At 36.9% G+C, this 16,831-nt stretch overlaps 2 protein-coding genes and 1 non-coding gene across 5 annotated transcripts; 1 reads left to right on the forward strand and 2 right to left on the reverse strand.

The window, feature by feature from the left end:
- Positions 1–82: 82 nt before the first annotated feature.
- Positions 83–155, reverse strand: TRNAE-CUC. The gene has a single exon. It is a non-coding gene; the product is annotated as a tRNA-Glu (tRNA).
- A 4,471-nt stretch (positions 156–4,626) lies between these two features.
- On the reverse strand, positions 4,627–7,718 carry LOC109006534 (endoglucanase 24-like). The gene is made up of 4 exons (XM_018985834.2): positions 6,931–7,718; positions 5,965–6,264; positions 5,633–5,794; positions 4,627–5,522 (listed from the first exon to the last, which is right to left on the reverse strand). The coding sequence occupies exons 1-4, from the start codon at positions 7,342–7,344 to the stop codon at positions 4,911–4,913; spliced, it is 1,488 nt and encodes a 495-aa protein (XP_018841379.1). The 5' UTR covers positions 7,345–7,718; the 3' UTR covers positions 4,627–4,910.
- A 1,742-nt stretch (positions 7,719–9,460) lies between these two features.
- On the forward strand, positions 9,461–16,709 carry LOC109006532 (pentatricopeptide repeat-containing protein At4g19191, mitochondrial). 3 transcript variants are annotated; one of them, XM_018985833.2, is made up of 5 exons: positions 9,461–9,580; positions 12,539–12,619; positions 12,994–13,116; positions 14,337–15,236; positions 15,510–16,709. In XM_018985833.2, the coding sequence occupies exons 4-5, from the start codon at positions 14,408–14,410 to the stop codon at positions 16,361–16,363; spliced, it is 1,683 nt and encodes a 560-aa protein (XP_018841378.1). In that variant the 5' UTR covers positions 9,461–9,580; positions 12,539–12,619; positions 12,994–13,116; positions 14,337–14,407; the 3' UTR covers positions 16,364–16,709. The 3 variants fall into 3 exon arrangements, with proteins under 3 accessions (XP_018841378.1, XP_018841371.1, XP_018841375.1); XM_018985826.2 differs by having other exon boundaries at positions 14,337–16,709; XM_018985830.2 differs by lacking the exon at positions 12,994–13,116 and having other exon boundaries at positions 14,337–16,709.
- Positions 16,710–16,831: the final 122 nt, after the last annotated feature.

Genomic DNA, 16,831 nt, shown 5'->3' on the forward strand with positions numbered 1-16,831 from the left:
ATATCAAGAAGCCCAGTACTCAATTTATACAGTTATTGAGTATAATATCAAAGGTTTATTAACTTATTATCAAAAAAATAAATTCCGTTGCCGGGACTCGAACCCGGGTCTCTCGGGTGAGAGCCGAGTATCCTGACCAACTAGACTACAACGGAGGCTGCCTTACTTTAAACAAAAGTATTAAATAACACTTTTTTATCCACAGATGTTCTAAGTTCTACGGAATCCCAGACGAAAATCGCAGATGGATGATAGCTCCGTAAACTGACAGATGACTTTACACGTAGAAAAATGTTACTCTGCCTAGTATGGGATACGAGAAAAAAAAAAATTTAATCCTAAAACCTTTCCTTGTGTTTTTATGGGTTATAATGATAAGCATCAAGATTATAAATGTTATCACCCTCCTTCTGGTCATACTTTCATCTCACGCCATGTTGTGTTTGATGAGTCAACATTTCCGTTTAAACAACCTGGTAACCTTCACCTACCAAGTTGGTCTTTTCCACGTTTGATATGTGAATTATTCCTCCTACTCCTTTCTCTAACTCCACCATACCCGAAGTAGGTCCCAAACCTTCCTCATCCACCATAGTGGTGGATATTCCTCTTCCACCTCTATCCACTTCAGTCCCTTGTCCTGCACCTACTCCACCCTTCATTAGTGCCAAGAGACTACTTATATCTCCATCTTCAGCATCTGATACTGCCACGACTGCGCCCCTACTACACACTAACCCTCCCACCATTTCGTTAGTGACCCTTGCTACCATCGTTGTCACACGATCCAAGTCTGGTAATCGTAAGCCTAACCCCAAATATGCTCACTTGCATGACCTTGTTTTCATTCCGACTGAGCCCAAATCCATTCGCTCGGCCCTCAAACATCCTGGTTGGTTACAAGCAATGCATGATGAATTACAAGTCTTACTTGTGAATAACACTTGGACTCTTGTCCCTCAAGATTCTACTATGTCTATTATAGGTTGTAAATGGATTTTCAAAAGCAAACTCAAAGTTGATGGCTCCCTGGATCGGTTAAAAGCTCGTTTAGTAGCTAAAGGTTTTCATCAAGAAGATGGCATAAATTACCATGAGACATTCTCTCCTGTTGTCAAATAGGCTTCCCGAGCTTGGTTTGACAAATTCAACAGTTTTTTATTAACTTATGACTTTCTTTGTAGCACTACTGATTCTTCATTATTTGTTTGTCATTCACCGCGTGGTACTCTTATTTTACTCTTGTATGTTGATGATATTTTATTAACTGGCTCCTCTACTGAATATCTTCTTGAATTTATTTCCATTATTCATAGTCAATTTGCCATGAAAGACCTTGGTTCTCTTCACTATTTCCTTGGTATCCAAATCAGTCCAGCCACTGATGGCCTTACCCTCTCTCAAACCAAATATGCCATTGATATTTTAGAATGAGATAAGATGCATGACTGTAAACCTATGGGCACTCCCATGATGCCAAAGACCAAATGACTTACCTCTCAAAAAACGTTCTCTGACCCTGCTCACTACCGCAGTATTGTCAGTGCACTCCAATTCCTTACCCTTACTCGTCCTAACCTCTCTTACAGTGTTAACTTTGTTTCTCAATTTATGCATTCACCTACTGAAGCAAATTATAAAATGGTCAAGCGCATTCTTTGGTATTTGAAAGGTACTGTAGACCTTGGTCTTCATTTTAGTTCCCATTCTACACTTGATCTATATGCCTTTTCTGATACAGATTGGGCAAGTTGTCCTATTACTAGGCGCTCCACCACTAGCTACTGTGTCTTTCTTGGAAGTAACTGTATCTCCTGGTTTGCAAGAAAACAACACACAGTCTCTCGATCAAGCTCTGAAGCTGAGTACCGAGCAATGGCCCATACAACTGCCGAGCTAACTTGGATCTCGTTCTTATTACGTGATCTGGGAATTCACCTCACCTCTACTCCATTGTTACTCTGTGATAATATTATTGCTCTCTACATGATTGTTAACCCTGTCTTTCACGCTTGGAGCAAGCATATTGAAATTGATTATCACTATATTTGTGAACGTGTCGCTCTTGGACTTCTTCACACTCGGCATGTCTCGGCCTCTCATCAAATTGCCAATTTTTTTTATCAAGCCCCTTGGCCAATCGGCTCTTATTGATCTTCGGATCAAAATTGGCCTTGTCTCTTGGTACAGTTTGCAGGGGCATATTAACATAGAAGATAAGGCAGAAGAAAACTTACCTTGTGAATAACCAAACGACTACCATCTATATAAAGAACCAACGGCTACAAGCAATATTACATCCATGAATTGTGGAACAGCCAGCCCATCTCCATAAATCATGCAACGGCTAACATCTTTATTGTAATGTAATTACTTTCAATTTCCACAACATTACCGTATGTATCGTAAGTCTTCAATCAGTACAAACTCTCATGTATTGATACAATATGCTAAGTATATAAATAAAATAGACTCTCACGTTTGAAGAGGTATTTCATCAAACAACTTGTTGTCATTGTTTTTACAACTATAATTTTTGAACGAAAAAATTATGCGCTATAATTTATTGAACAACATTGATCGTACATTACATAAAGACCGTTCTAATAAATAAAAAAGGATTATGCTATAAAAAAATCTTATAAAAAGAAATCTATAGAATAACGTGATTTCATATAATATGTTAGATTTATTTTATAATAAAAATAAGTTTATATGTGCCAAATCATTAATTTAAAAAACAAAAAAGATTGCCACACAAGATTAGGTATAAACGGACTCTTACATATAAACATTTAGGCTGTGTTCAGTAGGTAAATTATTTACTATTATTAACAAATTATTTATTAAATTTTCACTATTTTTTCACCATTATTTACATATTATTAATTTCCTCATATCTAAACGTAGCCTAAATTTGCTAGCAAGTAGCATGTGAGGAACCGTTTACTCCATGCAGCTACTAGCATTAACTCCCAACCAAGAAGTGAACCAATTTATAAGTGCGGCATGGAATTGCAGATGTATCTGCCTCTAGCTTTAAAAGGTAGAGCACTTAAATTTTGGTAAATGGTAGGTGAGGGAGGGCCATGCATGCATCTTTATATCCTCCAACCACTAATGAATATGTCGGTCCATATATCATCAGTCTCCTGTATTAATAAATATCCTAACTAGGTGTGTTTATACATGTGTTTCAGTAGTACTTGCTCCTCATCCATGCACCTTAATATTCTTTAAATATCTGTTCCCTTTTATGCCTTAATCTCGAAGTTAATTTGTTAATTATCTGTTCCCTTAGCCATCGGGAGGATATTAATGCAGGCTGGGGACACATGTAGTACTTACTACTCATGATGGTCCCAACTACCTGCACATATATATATATTATTTAATTTCTCCTAACGAATTAGGTGGCTATTCATTCATTTAGAGGGGGGTGCAACTATGCCGCTCAGCGGTGTCCCAGGCCAAATGCCACTTTTTTATTTTTTATTTTATATATTTTTAAAAAATCGGAAGAAACAACCGGATTTATTCCTATGAAGTTATGAATGGTTTCAGAGTGAAGCTATTGTTTGCACCAAAATTGTCGACGACTCAGATCAGTAAAAGATGTGATTTTGGAGAAATGTTCTTGCAGAAGATCGAGGCTTGAAAATGATGCTCATATCCATACAGGGTTTGAGAGCAGTAGAGTAGTGATAAACACACAACACTTTGTACAACACTTTTCATAATACATGTTATAAAATAAGGATATTTTTGTAAAGTGATGTTAGTTTTATAAGGTATTTTACAAAAATATCCCTCCTTTTAAAATATTGTTGTAAAAAATGTTGTATAAAGTGTTGTGTGATTATCATTTTTCCTTTAGAAATTGGTAAAACGAAAACTCTACTTTTCAACTGGGCAATTGGTGCGCGGTCGGTGCGCGAAACTGCCTGCACCTAAAAAAACACAACATAATTTCTTGGGCGGCAGAATTTGTTTCTTTTGGATCATGTGTACGTGTACTGCTGCATATCATACATTGGAATCATATCCAGAGAAATGCTACATATAAATTTTAAATAGATAAATTTTATATAAGTCTTTTGTAAAAAAATAAATCTCACTAATAAAAAATAATTTTTTTTACATTTTTAAAAAGTATGATCTACTTTTTTACAAGAATTTATATAAAATTTATCTATTTAAAACTTGTACAAATTATTTCTCATCCAGATAACCTCAACACTAATAATACTACTGTAAGACATTAATAATAATTACATATAATAATCATAGATAAATAATAACATGTTCGATCTGTTACCCCAAATTCAAGATCTACTTTTTTCAAAAAAAAAAAAAAAAAAAAGCATGCTCTACTAATCCATGCAGTTCATAATTAAACTTATCATGACTTCTAATTATTGTTTAAATTGGATGCATGGCTTATATAGAATTAATATATGAGTAATTCTACATATAATTGTAAAATATATAAATATCGCATAATCGCTTTAAAAAAGAGTGGAATCTACTATTAATAAAATTAATTTTTTTTATGTAGGTCCTATATTTTATTAATTTTTTCAAAACAATTACATAGCAGTTGCACAATTCACAATTGTAAATATATTTTCTCTTAATACAAACACAAATATATATTAAATGCTCAATGTAGACAAATTGGAATTAGTAACTTCAATTTTGCATGTTGAAATAAACTTCCAAAAATCCTTCTTGAAAAAGTCACAAGAAGGTAGCTCTTGTGACTTGAAAGTGCTAAAACTCGAGAATTAATCAAGCAAATTAATACCCATAAACCTATAGCTCTTCTCTCTTTGATTTGCCAAAGACGAGAGGCATCTAATTTCCCTATGCTGCTCAAACGTTGATGATGACGAATTTGTGTGTTTGTGCTAATTACTAAAGTTGGGGTTAGCAACCAAGTATGCTAGCGCCCCAACTAATGGAGCATTAATGTAGGTTGTGGGCTCCGACTTCTTGTAATCAATTCGATCATCCTCATAAAAATCATCCTCACCTGGCCCGCCAACAACAGCCCCAACTAAGACATTAGGGTTAGGGTCTGTTGAGTTGAAGTATATGGAACCCTCTTTGCATGCAATGAACTGGGGATGGTCCTTTATGGATGGCAAAGACGAGCCACGATGGTGAATACGTTGCGGATAGTAGTTGCTATACCCAACCATATAAGATAAACCCTTAGGGTTTTCGCCCAAAATGTAATCAACTTGGCGCTTGGCCTGTTGGCGAAGCCTAGTCGGAGTTACGTAAACGTTCCCACAATTAATAGCTTGAGATGTTCTAGCCAAGGAATTGGCATAAACCAATGAAAGGAATGCAATGGATGTTGTGTGCTGCAAGTTGCTGCCTCCGGGCCTGTATATGAGCCCTCCGGGACTGTACTCTATGTGCGAGGCCGATGATTCGGGTATGAGCGTGCACATGAAGCTGTCCGCCGAGGCTCTATACGATTGGAGAGAATACATGTTTCCTTCTATGACTTCCTAATTAAAAGACCAAAAACAGTCGATGAATCTTAATAATATTATAGACTCAAGTTCTCAAACTAGCATTGAAAACATGAATTAGAACAGTTTTATTCTGTTAGACTAACCTTAGAGACTAAAACATTAAGGCCAGCATGTTTGTTGTCCCACCCAAATTCATTGATGTTTTCATCGGCTCCAAGGGTTTGGCCATTGCTTTGTATGTAATCAAGGTAAGTATCCTGCTGAGTTGCCCTCCTTAGCCATGCTGCTCCCCAGAGTAACTCGTCCTGTCCAACCCCACCAAAATTAAATACATTAAATTGAAGTTAATTTACTGATTTAATTATAAGAACTCACCTCAAATTGATCATTAGAACACGTACGTACATAAATGGTGATCTTTTTTTTTTTTCCCCTAAGCAACAGATTTAGCTTGTCTTGTGTTTATAAGCCATACCTGATAACCATCAAAGTCGCAATAATATGGGCAGGCGCCATCTTTAATATTAGAATTATCGCTGTAAGCTCCTCTGTAACTATTTGCAAATTGAAAAGCATTGATGGCATTTCGTAACAGAGTATCTGAGTATCCCGGGTCCGATGATCGGAAAGCTATGGATGAAGCTGCAAGAGCTGCTGCGGACTCTCCGGCAACATCAGAAGCTGGATTTGGTGCATCAACGGCGTAAACAGTCCTTGCCGTGTCCATATCTTCAGGTCTTTCCCAACAACTGTGGTCTATGTTTGGATCCCCCACCTACATGACCCACCATCTTTCAAAGCAAATTAAGTGATGTTTCACACACAAAGTTAATACGTAACTTTAGTAGATAATTTATACTATATTAGCTTCGTACATTCACGGGCATCCTTGGCATGTGAAACCATATGTGACTATGAGATATGTCTCATCTCCCCGTAGTATAATCTCATTTGTTTTTGTAGATGAGTTGAGATTAAAATTAAAAATTAAATAAATTAATATTGTGCGACAATATATATTATAAAACTTATTTATTTGTCAATCTTTCTTAGCGTTAGATCCTTAAATTTGAGAAATAATTTAAGATAATGTTTTTCTCGATCCTTCGATTTTAAACAAAACTAATTACTTATAGTTTTAAGAAAAAAATAAAAAACAATATTGTCTAAGATGTTGTCTTATTATTCTTAGGCCGAATCGAGTTAATTAAATAATCAAGATTTCTAGCCCTTAGATGCCCAAGAGACGGCTTGTGTGGGCGGTGGGCCAAAAAGGTCAAATGTTCGACCACCAAATGGACCACATGAGTCAAGAGAACCATATTCCTCGATTAATTCACAGATTAGATCAACTAAGCCATAAAATATTACAACTGAGATTCCCCATACTGCCCACCCCCAACAGTTAATTTACACAACCACCACTGTAGCAATTACGTACCTGCACAAAAATCCGGTTGGGCAGCTGAGACAGAGCCTTGAGCAAGTAATCCGTTGCCCAGCGGATCGCCACCAGAGAGTTCCTTAGCTCATGTGGGGGCATGGAATCGCCGAACTCGATCACGCTCCACGCCAACATCGTCGTCGTGAAGGCCATTGGGAAGCCGAACTTAACGTTGTCGCCGGCGTCGTAGTATCCCCCGGTTAAGTCGGCGTTGTACATCCAGCCATCGCTCAGTCCCGAGTTGGAACGCCAGGTGATCCGCTGGTCCTGTGGCAGGAATCCCGAGCGCTGCCCCTCGAAGAACAAGATGGCTTTTGACAACGCGTCTTGGTAGTCCTGGGTGCTTGACGCAAAATTTAGCAAGCCAACAAGAAGAGGAAGAAGCAGGCCGGGAGCCAAGGAGAAGGCCATTGATGGCGGTGGCTCAGGTTTTTGATTTGATGCGCGCGGGTACTGTGTCTGTCTGTGTGTGGGCTTTTGGGTTGGTTTTAACTTTTATTGGCTGTTGGCGTCACGAGGGAGAGACATGGGGGAGAGGGCGGAAAGGCAAAGTTCGTATAAACCGACACTGAGAAATGTGTCAGTTGTGACTCAGGGCTCACATGCTGATGCAGCCGCAAAAGGCCAGGGCACAGTCCCTTGTGCGTGAGCGACTAGGGGGCTTCTCACCTGGGGTCCGTCCAATTAGTCCAGTTAGCTTCTTTGGAAAAAAAAAAAAGAAGCGAAATGGGAGTCTGTGCCAAAACTGCAAATGGCTTTATGCTCTGTACTCGCTGCTCGGGGGACGTTGAGAACACCGTCCATCACGTTGGAAGGAAAGGGTAAAGTTGACCATCTTGCAAAGCAAGAACACATTGATGAAATTTTGAATAAGTTTTTAAGGCTTCGTCTGTTTTTACTAATGATTAATATAAGATAAATTAAAATTAAAATTAAAAATTAAATAAAATATGATTGTAATATATTTTTTAAATATTATTTTTATTTTAAAATTTTAAAAAATTAAATTATTTATTTTATTTTATGTAAAAATTTAAAAAAATTATAATAATTAAATGAGATGAGATGAGATGAGATGATATGATATGAAATTTTTTATAAAAATGAACGAGACCGTTGTGATAAGGTAAATGCTACAAGCCAAAACAAACGCAGTTGCTTGTATTATTGTATATAGAATATGGGCATGCAAAGTCCACAAAAAAATAATGCCAGTAGTTAAGTACATTAATATCATGACGTTATAAGAGCATTAGCATTTACTTCATTTGCATAATTGTAGCAAAATCTGAGTTAAAAAAAAGGCATTCAAGTGGCTTTAGTTCACCTCGAGAAAACAACAATTAAAAATGTTTAGTTGAACAACCGTAACAAAAGTCAATCTTGATTGATCAACGACTAACTTATGTTAAATCTATGTGCAATATTGCTGGTTAATAGTACTTTATACATTATCAACACTTTAGCAACTTTATAGTCAAAGCCTAAAGACAATAAATATTTAATGGAAACCTTACATAGTGAAGCTTTACCAAAAGTTTGTGGGGGCGATTTTGCCGTAGATGTAAAGAACCCTCTTAATTCTCTCTCACAAGAACGAGCTACTCACTTTTAGATAGGATTATTATTATTATTATTCTTCTTTTCGTGAGGATGGTGGTTGCTCACTTTGGATTAGATTGGGTTGTCAAGCTCGGCATGTTATAAGAAGAGTGCTACATTCGTAATGAATCATATAAAAATAATTTTACAAATTAAAGTGATTTTATTTAATTATTTAAATCTACTTTATCATAAAATTAACTTTATAATATGACGAATTGTTAGTTCAAAGGGGCTGCAAAAAAAAAAAAAAAGTGAGTGAAAAGTTTGCTTCAATATGCATTACAATGTCGTTTTCCTTAATATAATATTTGCCCCCATCAATAATAGTATGCAAACGAGTCATAAGCGAATTTGTTTATAAGATACAATAAAGTTTAAAATAAATCTGTTTGTCTAACTGTATTATGCACACTAAATTAAATCCTAAATACCCTTAATTTTACTATTCAAGCAAGAATTTAGAAAAGAGTGGGGCTACTCTGCCGCCCCACTCTTACCGCTGGGCGTACTACCCAGCGTTTTTTTTTTTTTCCTTTTTTTTTTTCATATTTTTTAATATATTTAAATATTTTAAAAAAATAAAAAAATATATAATACATTTAAAATCACTTTTTTAATCACTAAATAAAAAAAAAAAAATTTAACCAAGGGTCAAATAAAATCGGCAAAGTAGCATTTTTCTTTAGAAAATTGTGATCTGCAAAGCGAACAGGTCCGGCCTGAATTATCTACCCGACCTGTTCTGAAAAAACCAACCCGTTTAAGTGAAAAAGGGAAATGAAATACCCGAATCTTTTTTGTTTTAAACGGGTAATACCCGATACCCCATTTTAGTCTAAAACGGGGTCGTTTTTGGCCTTTCACAGAATCCATCCCATCCCATCCCTCATGTTTCCTCTCCTTTCTCCCGCTCGACGCTCTCTCCCTCCCTCGCAGAGGCAGCTCTCATCCTCGCAGCCTCACTCTCTCCCTCGCGGCTCACTCTCTCCATCGCAGCTGACTCTCGCAGCTCTCACTCTCTCCCTCGCAACTCAGAATCAAGGTTTGTGCATAGGTTTGTAGGTTTTTCATGATTAGAACAAAATATTGCCGTTTGGTTTGGATCTAGGACTCGAAATCGGAGTTTTACTTCTTTGCACGATTTAGGTTGGTTTCTCGGTTGTTTATTCATGGGTGTTCTGGTGGCTGAATAGGCTACATTTTCTTACTCGTTTGCTCTTCATGGTTTATGCTCGCCCATTCTCGGTTTATGCTCTGCTATTCGTAGTTTATGCTCTGCTATTTTTTTATTTATTATTATTATCATTTTCATTTGGTTAGGATCTCGGGTTGGAAAACAGAATCTTGCTCCCTTGCATGAGATTAGTTTGTGAGTTTGCAATTCGTGGGTTTATGGGTGTTTGGATGGTTGAATAGGTTATATATTGTTTGCTTGTTTGTGCTTGATGGTCTATACTTGCTTATTCTTTGTTTATGATCTGCTATTCTCAGTTTGTTCTCTGCTATTCATGGGTCTGTGTGTAAAAATACTGTTCTCTATTGTGTAGAACAATGTTCTCAGTAAAGTGAATGATGTTGGTTGTCGGAATCATTTTATTCTTTTTAAGTAAGGTCTAAGTTCTGGCCTAATCTTAGCCTATATCAGATATCATTGTTCCGGATATATATTTTTAAATACAGTGTAGGTGGAAGATATATCTTCAATCACTAAGGAGCCTATTCGATTCATTTCCTGTTTCTTTCATTTTGAAACTCATTATCGGAATCCTCTAGGATACGATTTCAGTGTGAATGGTTTAGGACCAACAATTTCTTTTAATGAGGTCTTTTAGTGCACTGTTTCCCTTTTATTTCATGGGGTATATTGTTTCTTATGGATTATTTATGAGCTTTTCTTCTTGAGCTTGGGTAACCTCCCTTTTTTTTTTTTTTTTAATGTCGGGGAACCTCTCCAAGGCAGGGTCCTTAAGACCCACCCCTGCAGAGTAAACCCTGATCCCGTACACAGCACACTCGGAAGTTTCCCTACACAAAACTGGTTAAATCGATGACTTTTCACCAGGGGGTGTGGCCCCAAAGGATTGTTTGCACCCATGAGGTGTTGAAACTTGGACCTTGAAGGGAGTGATATCCCAAGACCAAGACCTTCACCACTTGGGCCAACCCCTTGGGGTTAAAGCTTGGGTAACCTATGCATAAAACTGGCTATGTTCATAAAGGTTTGTGCATAGACCTTCACATAAAGGTTTATGCACAAACAAATAGAGGTTTTTTTTTTTTTTTTCCTTCTTTTCTCTTTTTATGCAGACCATTAGAACTGCATTGGGTGATTGTGGTGAAACTGAGATGGTTGTAACTTGTACCCCATGTGCTGTTTTGCCATATGAAAAGCCTCTGCCCATTGTAACATCCCAAACCGTGGATATGGATTTTCTTTTGCAAGCCAAGGAATGCTTGGGCTCGACAGTCTAAGTGTTGGGTTTGGAAAGTTGTTTTCTTTTGGGTTATCAAACCATGGTTGAACTAGTCTTGGAAAACAACAATATGGCTATTTATTCAGGATAGCCGAATATCAGGTGTTAAGCAAGCACAAAAGGCTTTGAAAGAGAATGTTTATTGTTTACAGGAGGAATAATTATGCTTATTAATAATAAAAAATCATACACAATTATTTAGAATGATTTGATGTTTTTTAATTTTGTGAGTTTGAATCTAAGATTAATGGATGAACATATATTGTTAATAGGTGTACTAGCAAGTAAATTATTCTTTTTAGAAGAATACAAGTTCATATGACCTTGCACATCTGTCATTTGTAGTTTTTTCGAAAACTCAGGGAAATGTATAGATGAAAGCTGTTTTTGAGAAATAGAAAAGAATATTATTGTGAATTTGTGAGTCCTATAAAAGCAAGCCTTCATACTTCCAAAGCTATATGTTGTAGTAGATAGTGGTGCCTTTTCAATCAAATTAGATGACTATTCAGACAAGAACCTGGACAGTTTCTGATGTAAGATTAGGCTAATCCATAAGATATTCTTTTTAAATAGGTTCCTCACTTCATTGTATTGCTTTTGAATACATTTAGATTACATTACCGATGATGACAATTGCTTTTTTCTGATTTGGTGTAAGATATCAATGGCTCTAGGTCGGATCAGGTGATCAGTCCTACTTTTAGGTACTCACCGTTGAAGTCCTTTTGTCCAAACGGGATTACTTAGCCTTTGAATGTCTATGCATGGTTGGTCTAACATGGCTCAATTTGAGCCAAATTGGTTCTTACTTCTATATGCTCTGTCTTTCAAGAGAGAAAGTCTATTTTCTTTTTTCTGTTTTTTTTTTTAAAGAATAAAGGAAGTTCCTTAATTTGTAATTTGCAAGATCTCATAATCATGTTTTAAGACAATCCTGGATCAACAACCACCAATAACACCACCCTTTCGAAGGTGCTTACTCACTCTCATGCCCAATGCCCCTTTTGAGCTCCTTCCCCACTTGCTTGTGTTTGCTCCATCACTAGTCAAAGTTCAGTTCTACTTCGCAGAACTGTTGCACACTCTTTGCCTAGTTGCTAAACCTGTTTTTTGTATTCCCATCTAACCATTTTACGTTGCTTGATGGTAATTTATATATGTGTACTCTATGACATTTTAGTTCGACCCATCTTACACTTCATCTCCATGTTGAGCTCAAGACTCTTGTCTTGACTTTCTCTCCTTCCAAAAAAAAAAATCCTACCCAGGCCTCCATCTTCACAAAACGGGCTTATGCTCTAACCATCCTGTCTATTTCAAGTACCTTCACATCTCAAATACTCAATATTTTCTCGGGCTTCAATCATTATTTGTAACTATGACAGTTTTTATATAAACTTTGTCTAGCTATGTCTTCTTGTAGTTATTAGAAATATTGAAAATCAAATAATATATGTTTCTATGTTTTTTAAATTGCATGACTAAGTTCTGTTTTAAGCATAAGGTGGTTGTTGTGCCTGCAGGTTGGGAAGCATACGGTGGTTGGTTGCTGTTCGAGATTGGTCCTGCTCTCGGGGGTTTAAGCGATTGCATTGCTTTCTTAGGTAGCCATAAACTCTAACTTCTGTTTTAAGCTTAGGTCTGCTTGTGTGCTGATGTGCTGATTGTGTAATTTTCTGCTTATTGAAATGAGGTTGGTTGCTATTTTTTCCATGTTTGTGTGCCATGCTTTTACTTTGTTAGAGGCTAGAGCTAGCTTCTATGTCTTTGTTATGGGATTATGAGTATAGGAAATTTGCACACGCAGGAATTATTCTAGCTGACTTTAATTTAAGTAGGAAAGTACCAAGTAATATGCACAGAAATTCAATTCTTTCATAAATATTTTTATAATAACATTTTTTTAAAAAAATTTTCAGATCACAATCAAATCCCTTTTATGATACTAATATTTTTTTAATTTCTTCTTTGTTTCCAGATATATGTAATGGTGGAGCCTAAGAGGCGGTGAACAATGAGATGCACATTCCTTTTCGATCTAGTTTTTATTTGTGTAGCTTTATTCATACGAAGTGCATTTGTAGTCACTGATTATAAAGAGGTATCTTATAGCTGAAAATAACCACAGTTTTATCAGCTTGTTGGCCTGAGCATCTTATCATTCAACTTGATTCTACAGATGAGTGATGACAATTACTGGCATGTTGCGTTGAAATCTTATCAATTATTATATAAACTAAAAAATGGAAAATTACTCTTGACAGCAACTGATAGATATCATGAGAGAGAAATGGCATTGATGGTATATGAGAATCATTATACATGCCCATATTATGCTAATATTAGCAGCAACTGTTACTAAATAGCTTGTTTCCATGCTGATGCATCTGTGCATATGTACATGAATGTATGCCATTCTCGAGGGCTTTGCATGAATGTGCAATTTGCAAAGATTTACTGTTATTGTATTATTTTTTAATTTTTACTAGCTATCTTGGGCGGGCCGGGTTGCAGGCCTAGTAACGCTCAGGCCGACTAGTAATCTGTAATACTCGCCTTCACCAGCGCTCCTATGTACCTCCTCAACAAGGAGGACATGGATGCAAGACTTTGTTGGCATCTTTAGTTTGAGATATTAAGCGAAAGTGAGTTCTCCTTTACTACAAAAAAAACCCGAGCTGGCCTTCTTGTGATTATGATTGGAGTGGTTGTTATAGAATGTGTATATTTACAGGACATAGATACCGAGCAAATATGTAATCTATCCGTTGGCAAATGATATAAATCTGTTGGTAAATGATAGTAGTTGAGTTGTATAAAAAATGTTTGACAAAAGTCCAAAACGAAAACTATCAATTATAGATGTGGCAAACCACCAGGTGTGGAAGCCAAGTTTATTTTAGATATTTGTACCATATTTTCTTGTGTTCATCTACTTTATTGAGCATACCCCACCCACTCCATGGTATACCTTTTGAAAGTTTTCAAAATTTCTGTTTCTCATGCTAGAGCTCAAATCCTTGGTTTTCCTCCTGATATCTCAAGGCAGGTGCTTGTGATCTGCTTGTCCCTGCGAATGGCAATCCCTTTTTCTGAAATCTCAACATTACTCTCTTCAATTTTGAACTGTGTTTTTTTAATAGCTGACGTGCCTGCCACGTCAGCGGTGTGTCCTGGGGTTTGCACACCTGGAACTGTACATAGAAGAACTCTTCCATTTTATCTCAAACACATAAATTTGAGTTGCAAATCTTTCAAGTAGAATTCTTATCTAATATGATTGCACCTAAATTCTGTCACGGTTAATTTGCTTGAATGCAGGGACAAAGAGAAGGTGCATTCTCGCATTTGTGTTCTACATTAAGCTTTGCAGACAGCCAAAACAATGAGAAATGGTAAAATATTCTCTAACTCAATATCAGAATCATGTTTTGAATTTCTCAGCCATTGGTCAATGGAACTCCAGAATCAAAGAAGCTGTGAACCATGGAAAGTCCCACAAAGCCCTCACCCTCTTCCGTCAAATAAAGCAAAATGGCATTGAACCAAACAATTTGACATTCCCCTTTGTAGCAAAAGCCTGTGCCAAGATCTCTGATCTCAAGTACTCCCAAATTGTTCATACTCATGTGATGAAATCTCCGTTCAACACCCATATCTTTGTGCAAACTGCAATAGTTGACATGTATGTCAAATGCAATCAGCTGGATGATGCACACCAGTTTTTTGTGAGGATGCCTGTGAGGGACAAAGCTTCTTGGAATGCAATAATTTTTGGGTTTGCTCGATCATGTTATCTTGATAGAGTGTCATGTCTTTTACATGACATGAGGTCTGAAGGGATTCAGCCTGACTCAGTTACATTTATGGGTTTAACTCAAGCAGTTTTGCATACAAAGAGTGTGAAATTGGTGAAGTCACTTCATTCATTTGGAATACAACTTGGCATAGGTGCTGATGTTTCAGTTGCCAACACTTGGATTGCTGCATATGCCAAATGCGGTGACTTGGGGTTGGCAGAGGTGGTATTTAATGAGATCAATAGAAATTTCAAGACTGTTATCTCGTGGAATTCCATGATTGCAGGGCATGCAAACTTTGGAAATGTCTTTGATGCTGTTAATGTTTACAAATGCATGCTACATGATGGATTTATACCTGATGCAGGTACCATTGTTAGTCTTCTTGCATCATGTATGCAACCAGAGGCACTGTTTCAAGGTATGTTGATTCATTCTCACGGAATCCAATTGGGTTGTGATTTGGACATATGTGTGATCAATACCCTTGTGTCTATGTACTCCAAGTGCGGAGATGTGGATTCTGCACGATTCTTGTTTGATAGCATGTCGGACAGAACTTGTGTTTCATGGAATGTTATGATTAGTGGGTATGCTGAAAAGGGGGATGTTAATGAGGCGTTTACCCTGTTTAATGCTATGGTTGTGGCCGGTGATAAACCTGATTTAATTACCATGCTTTCTTTGATCTCAGGATGTGGCCAAGTAGGGGCACTCAAGCTTGGAGAATGGCTTGATGACTACTCCGTTTCCAATGGATTAAAAGATAATCTAATTGTTTGCAATGCATTCATAGACATGTATGCAAAATGTGGAAGTATAAGTGATGCTCGAGAACTCTTTTACACCATCCCTACGAGAAGTATTGTCTCTTGGACAACTATGATTGCAGGTTGTGCTTTTAATGGAGAATTTACTGAAGCTCTGAACCTATTCTCCCAGATGGTGGAGTTGGGACTGAAGCCAAACCATGTAACATTTCTTGCTGTTCTTCAAGCTTGTACTCACGGAGGTTTACTTGAGAAAGGACGGGAGTACTTTGACGTGATGACTAGAAGATATAATATAAGTCCTGGGTTAGACCATTATTCTTGTATGGCAGATCTTCTTGGACGCAGAGGGAGGCTGAAAGAAGCTTTGGTGTTCATTCAACAGATGCCTATCAAGCCAGATGCAGGCATATGGGGTGCATTGCTTGGTGCTTGTAAGGTTCACCGTAATGTAGAGATTGGTGAATATGCATTGCGTCATCTCTTTGAATTGGAGCCCCAGGCTGCAGTTCCATATGTGGAGATGGCTAACATATATGCATCAGTAGGAAGATGGGATGGGGTTGCCACAATAAGAACAAGGATGAGATCTTGCAGAGTGAGAAAATCTCCTGGACAAAGCCGCATTGAAGTGAATGCAAAGACTCATATATTTACTGTTGAACATAGAGGTCATCATGAAGGCAAGCTTATATATGAAATGTTGGATGCATTAAATTTGTATTCGAAGAAAGAAGGATACTTCCAGCATTTAGATGGTGCTGATCATGAATCGTGATGAAACTAGATGAAGAATTCCTTTTCATTTCTCTTCTTAGGAAAAATTGCACGTCTATGTGAATATTAACGTGGCATTAGTTAGGATCTTTATCTTGGCCTATGAATGAGGAATTTCATCATACAAGCCTAAGCTATTAACCTCAAACAATCTTTACCAGAGTACAGACAAATCAAGACCCAATAATAGTGTCTCGACAAATTATACTGGAGATCTTACTGAGCTTTAGATTATGCTTGTATTATAATTTATACAAGTTCTCTGTGTAATGTACTACAAAAATTTATATACATATATATATGTATATATTCTTTGTGCAATGAAATTTACAATGAGATTCATTTTATTATAAGACGATATTTAATTTTTATGGACACGATGCTACTACTCTCATACATGAGTGGAATTTATGATCCCATACGTCATTCTTGTGCAAAGATCGTGCTCCTAAACACATTAGTTATTTTA

The sequence above is a fragment of the Juglans regia genome, chromosome 16, assembly GCF_001411555.2.
Source record: "Juglans regia cultivar Chandler chromosome 16, Walnut 2.0, whole genome shotgun sequence".
NCBI classification, from domain to species: Eukaryota; Viridiplantae; Streptophyta; class Magnoliopsida; order Fagales; family Juglandaceae; genus Juglans; species Juglans regia.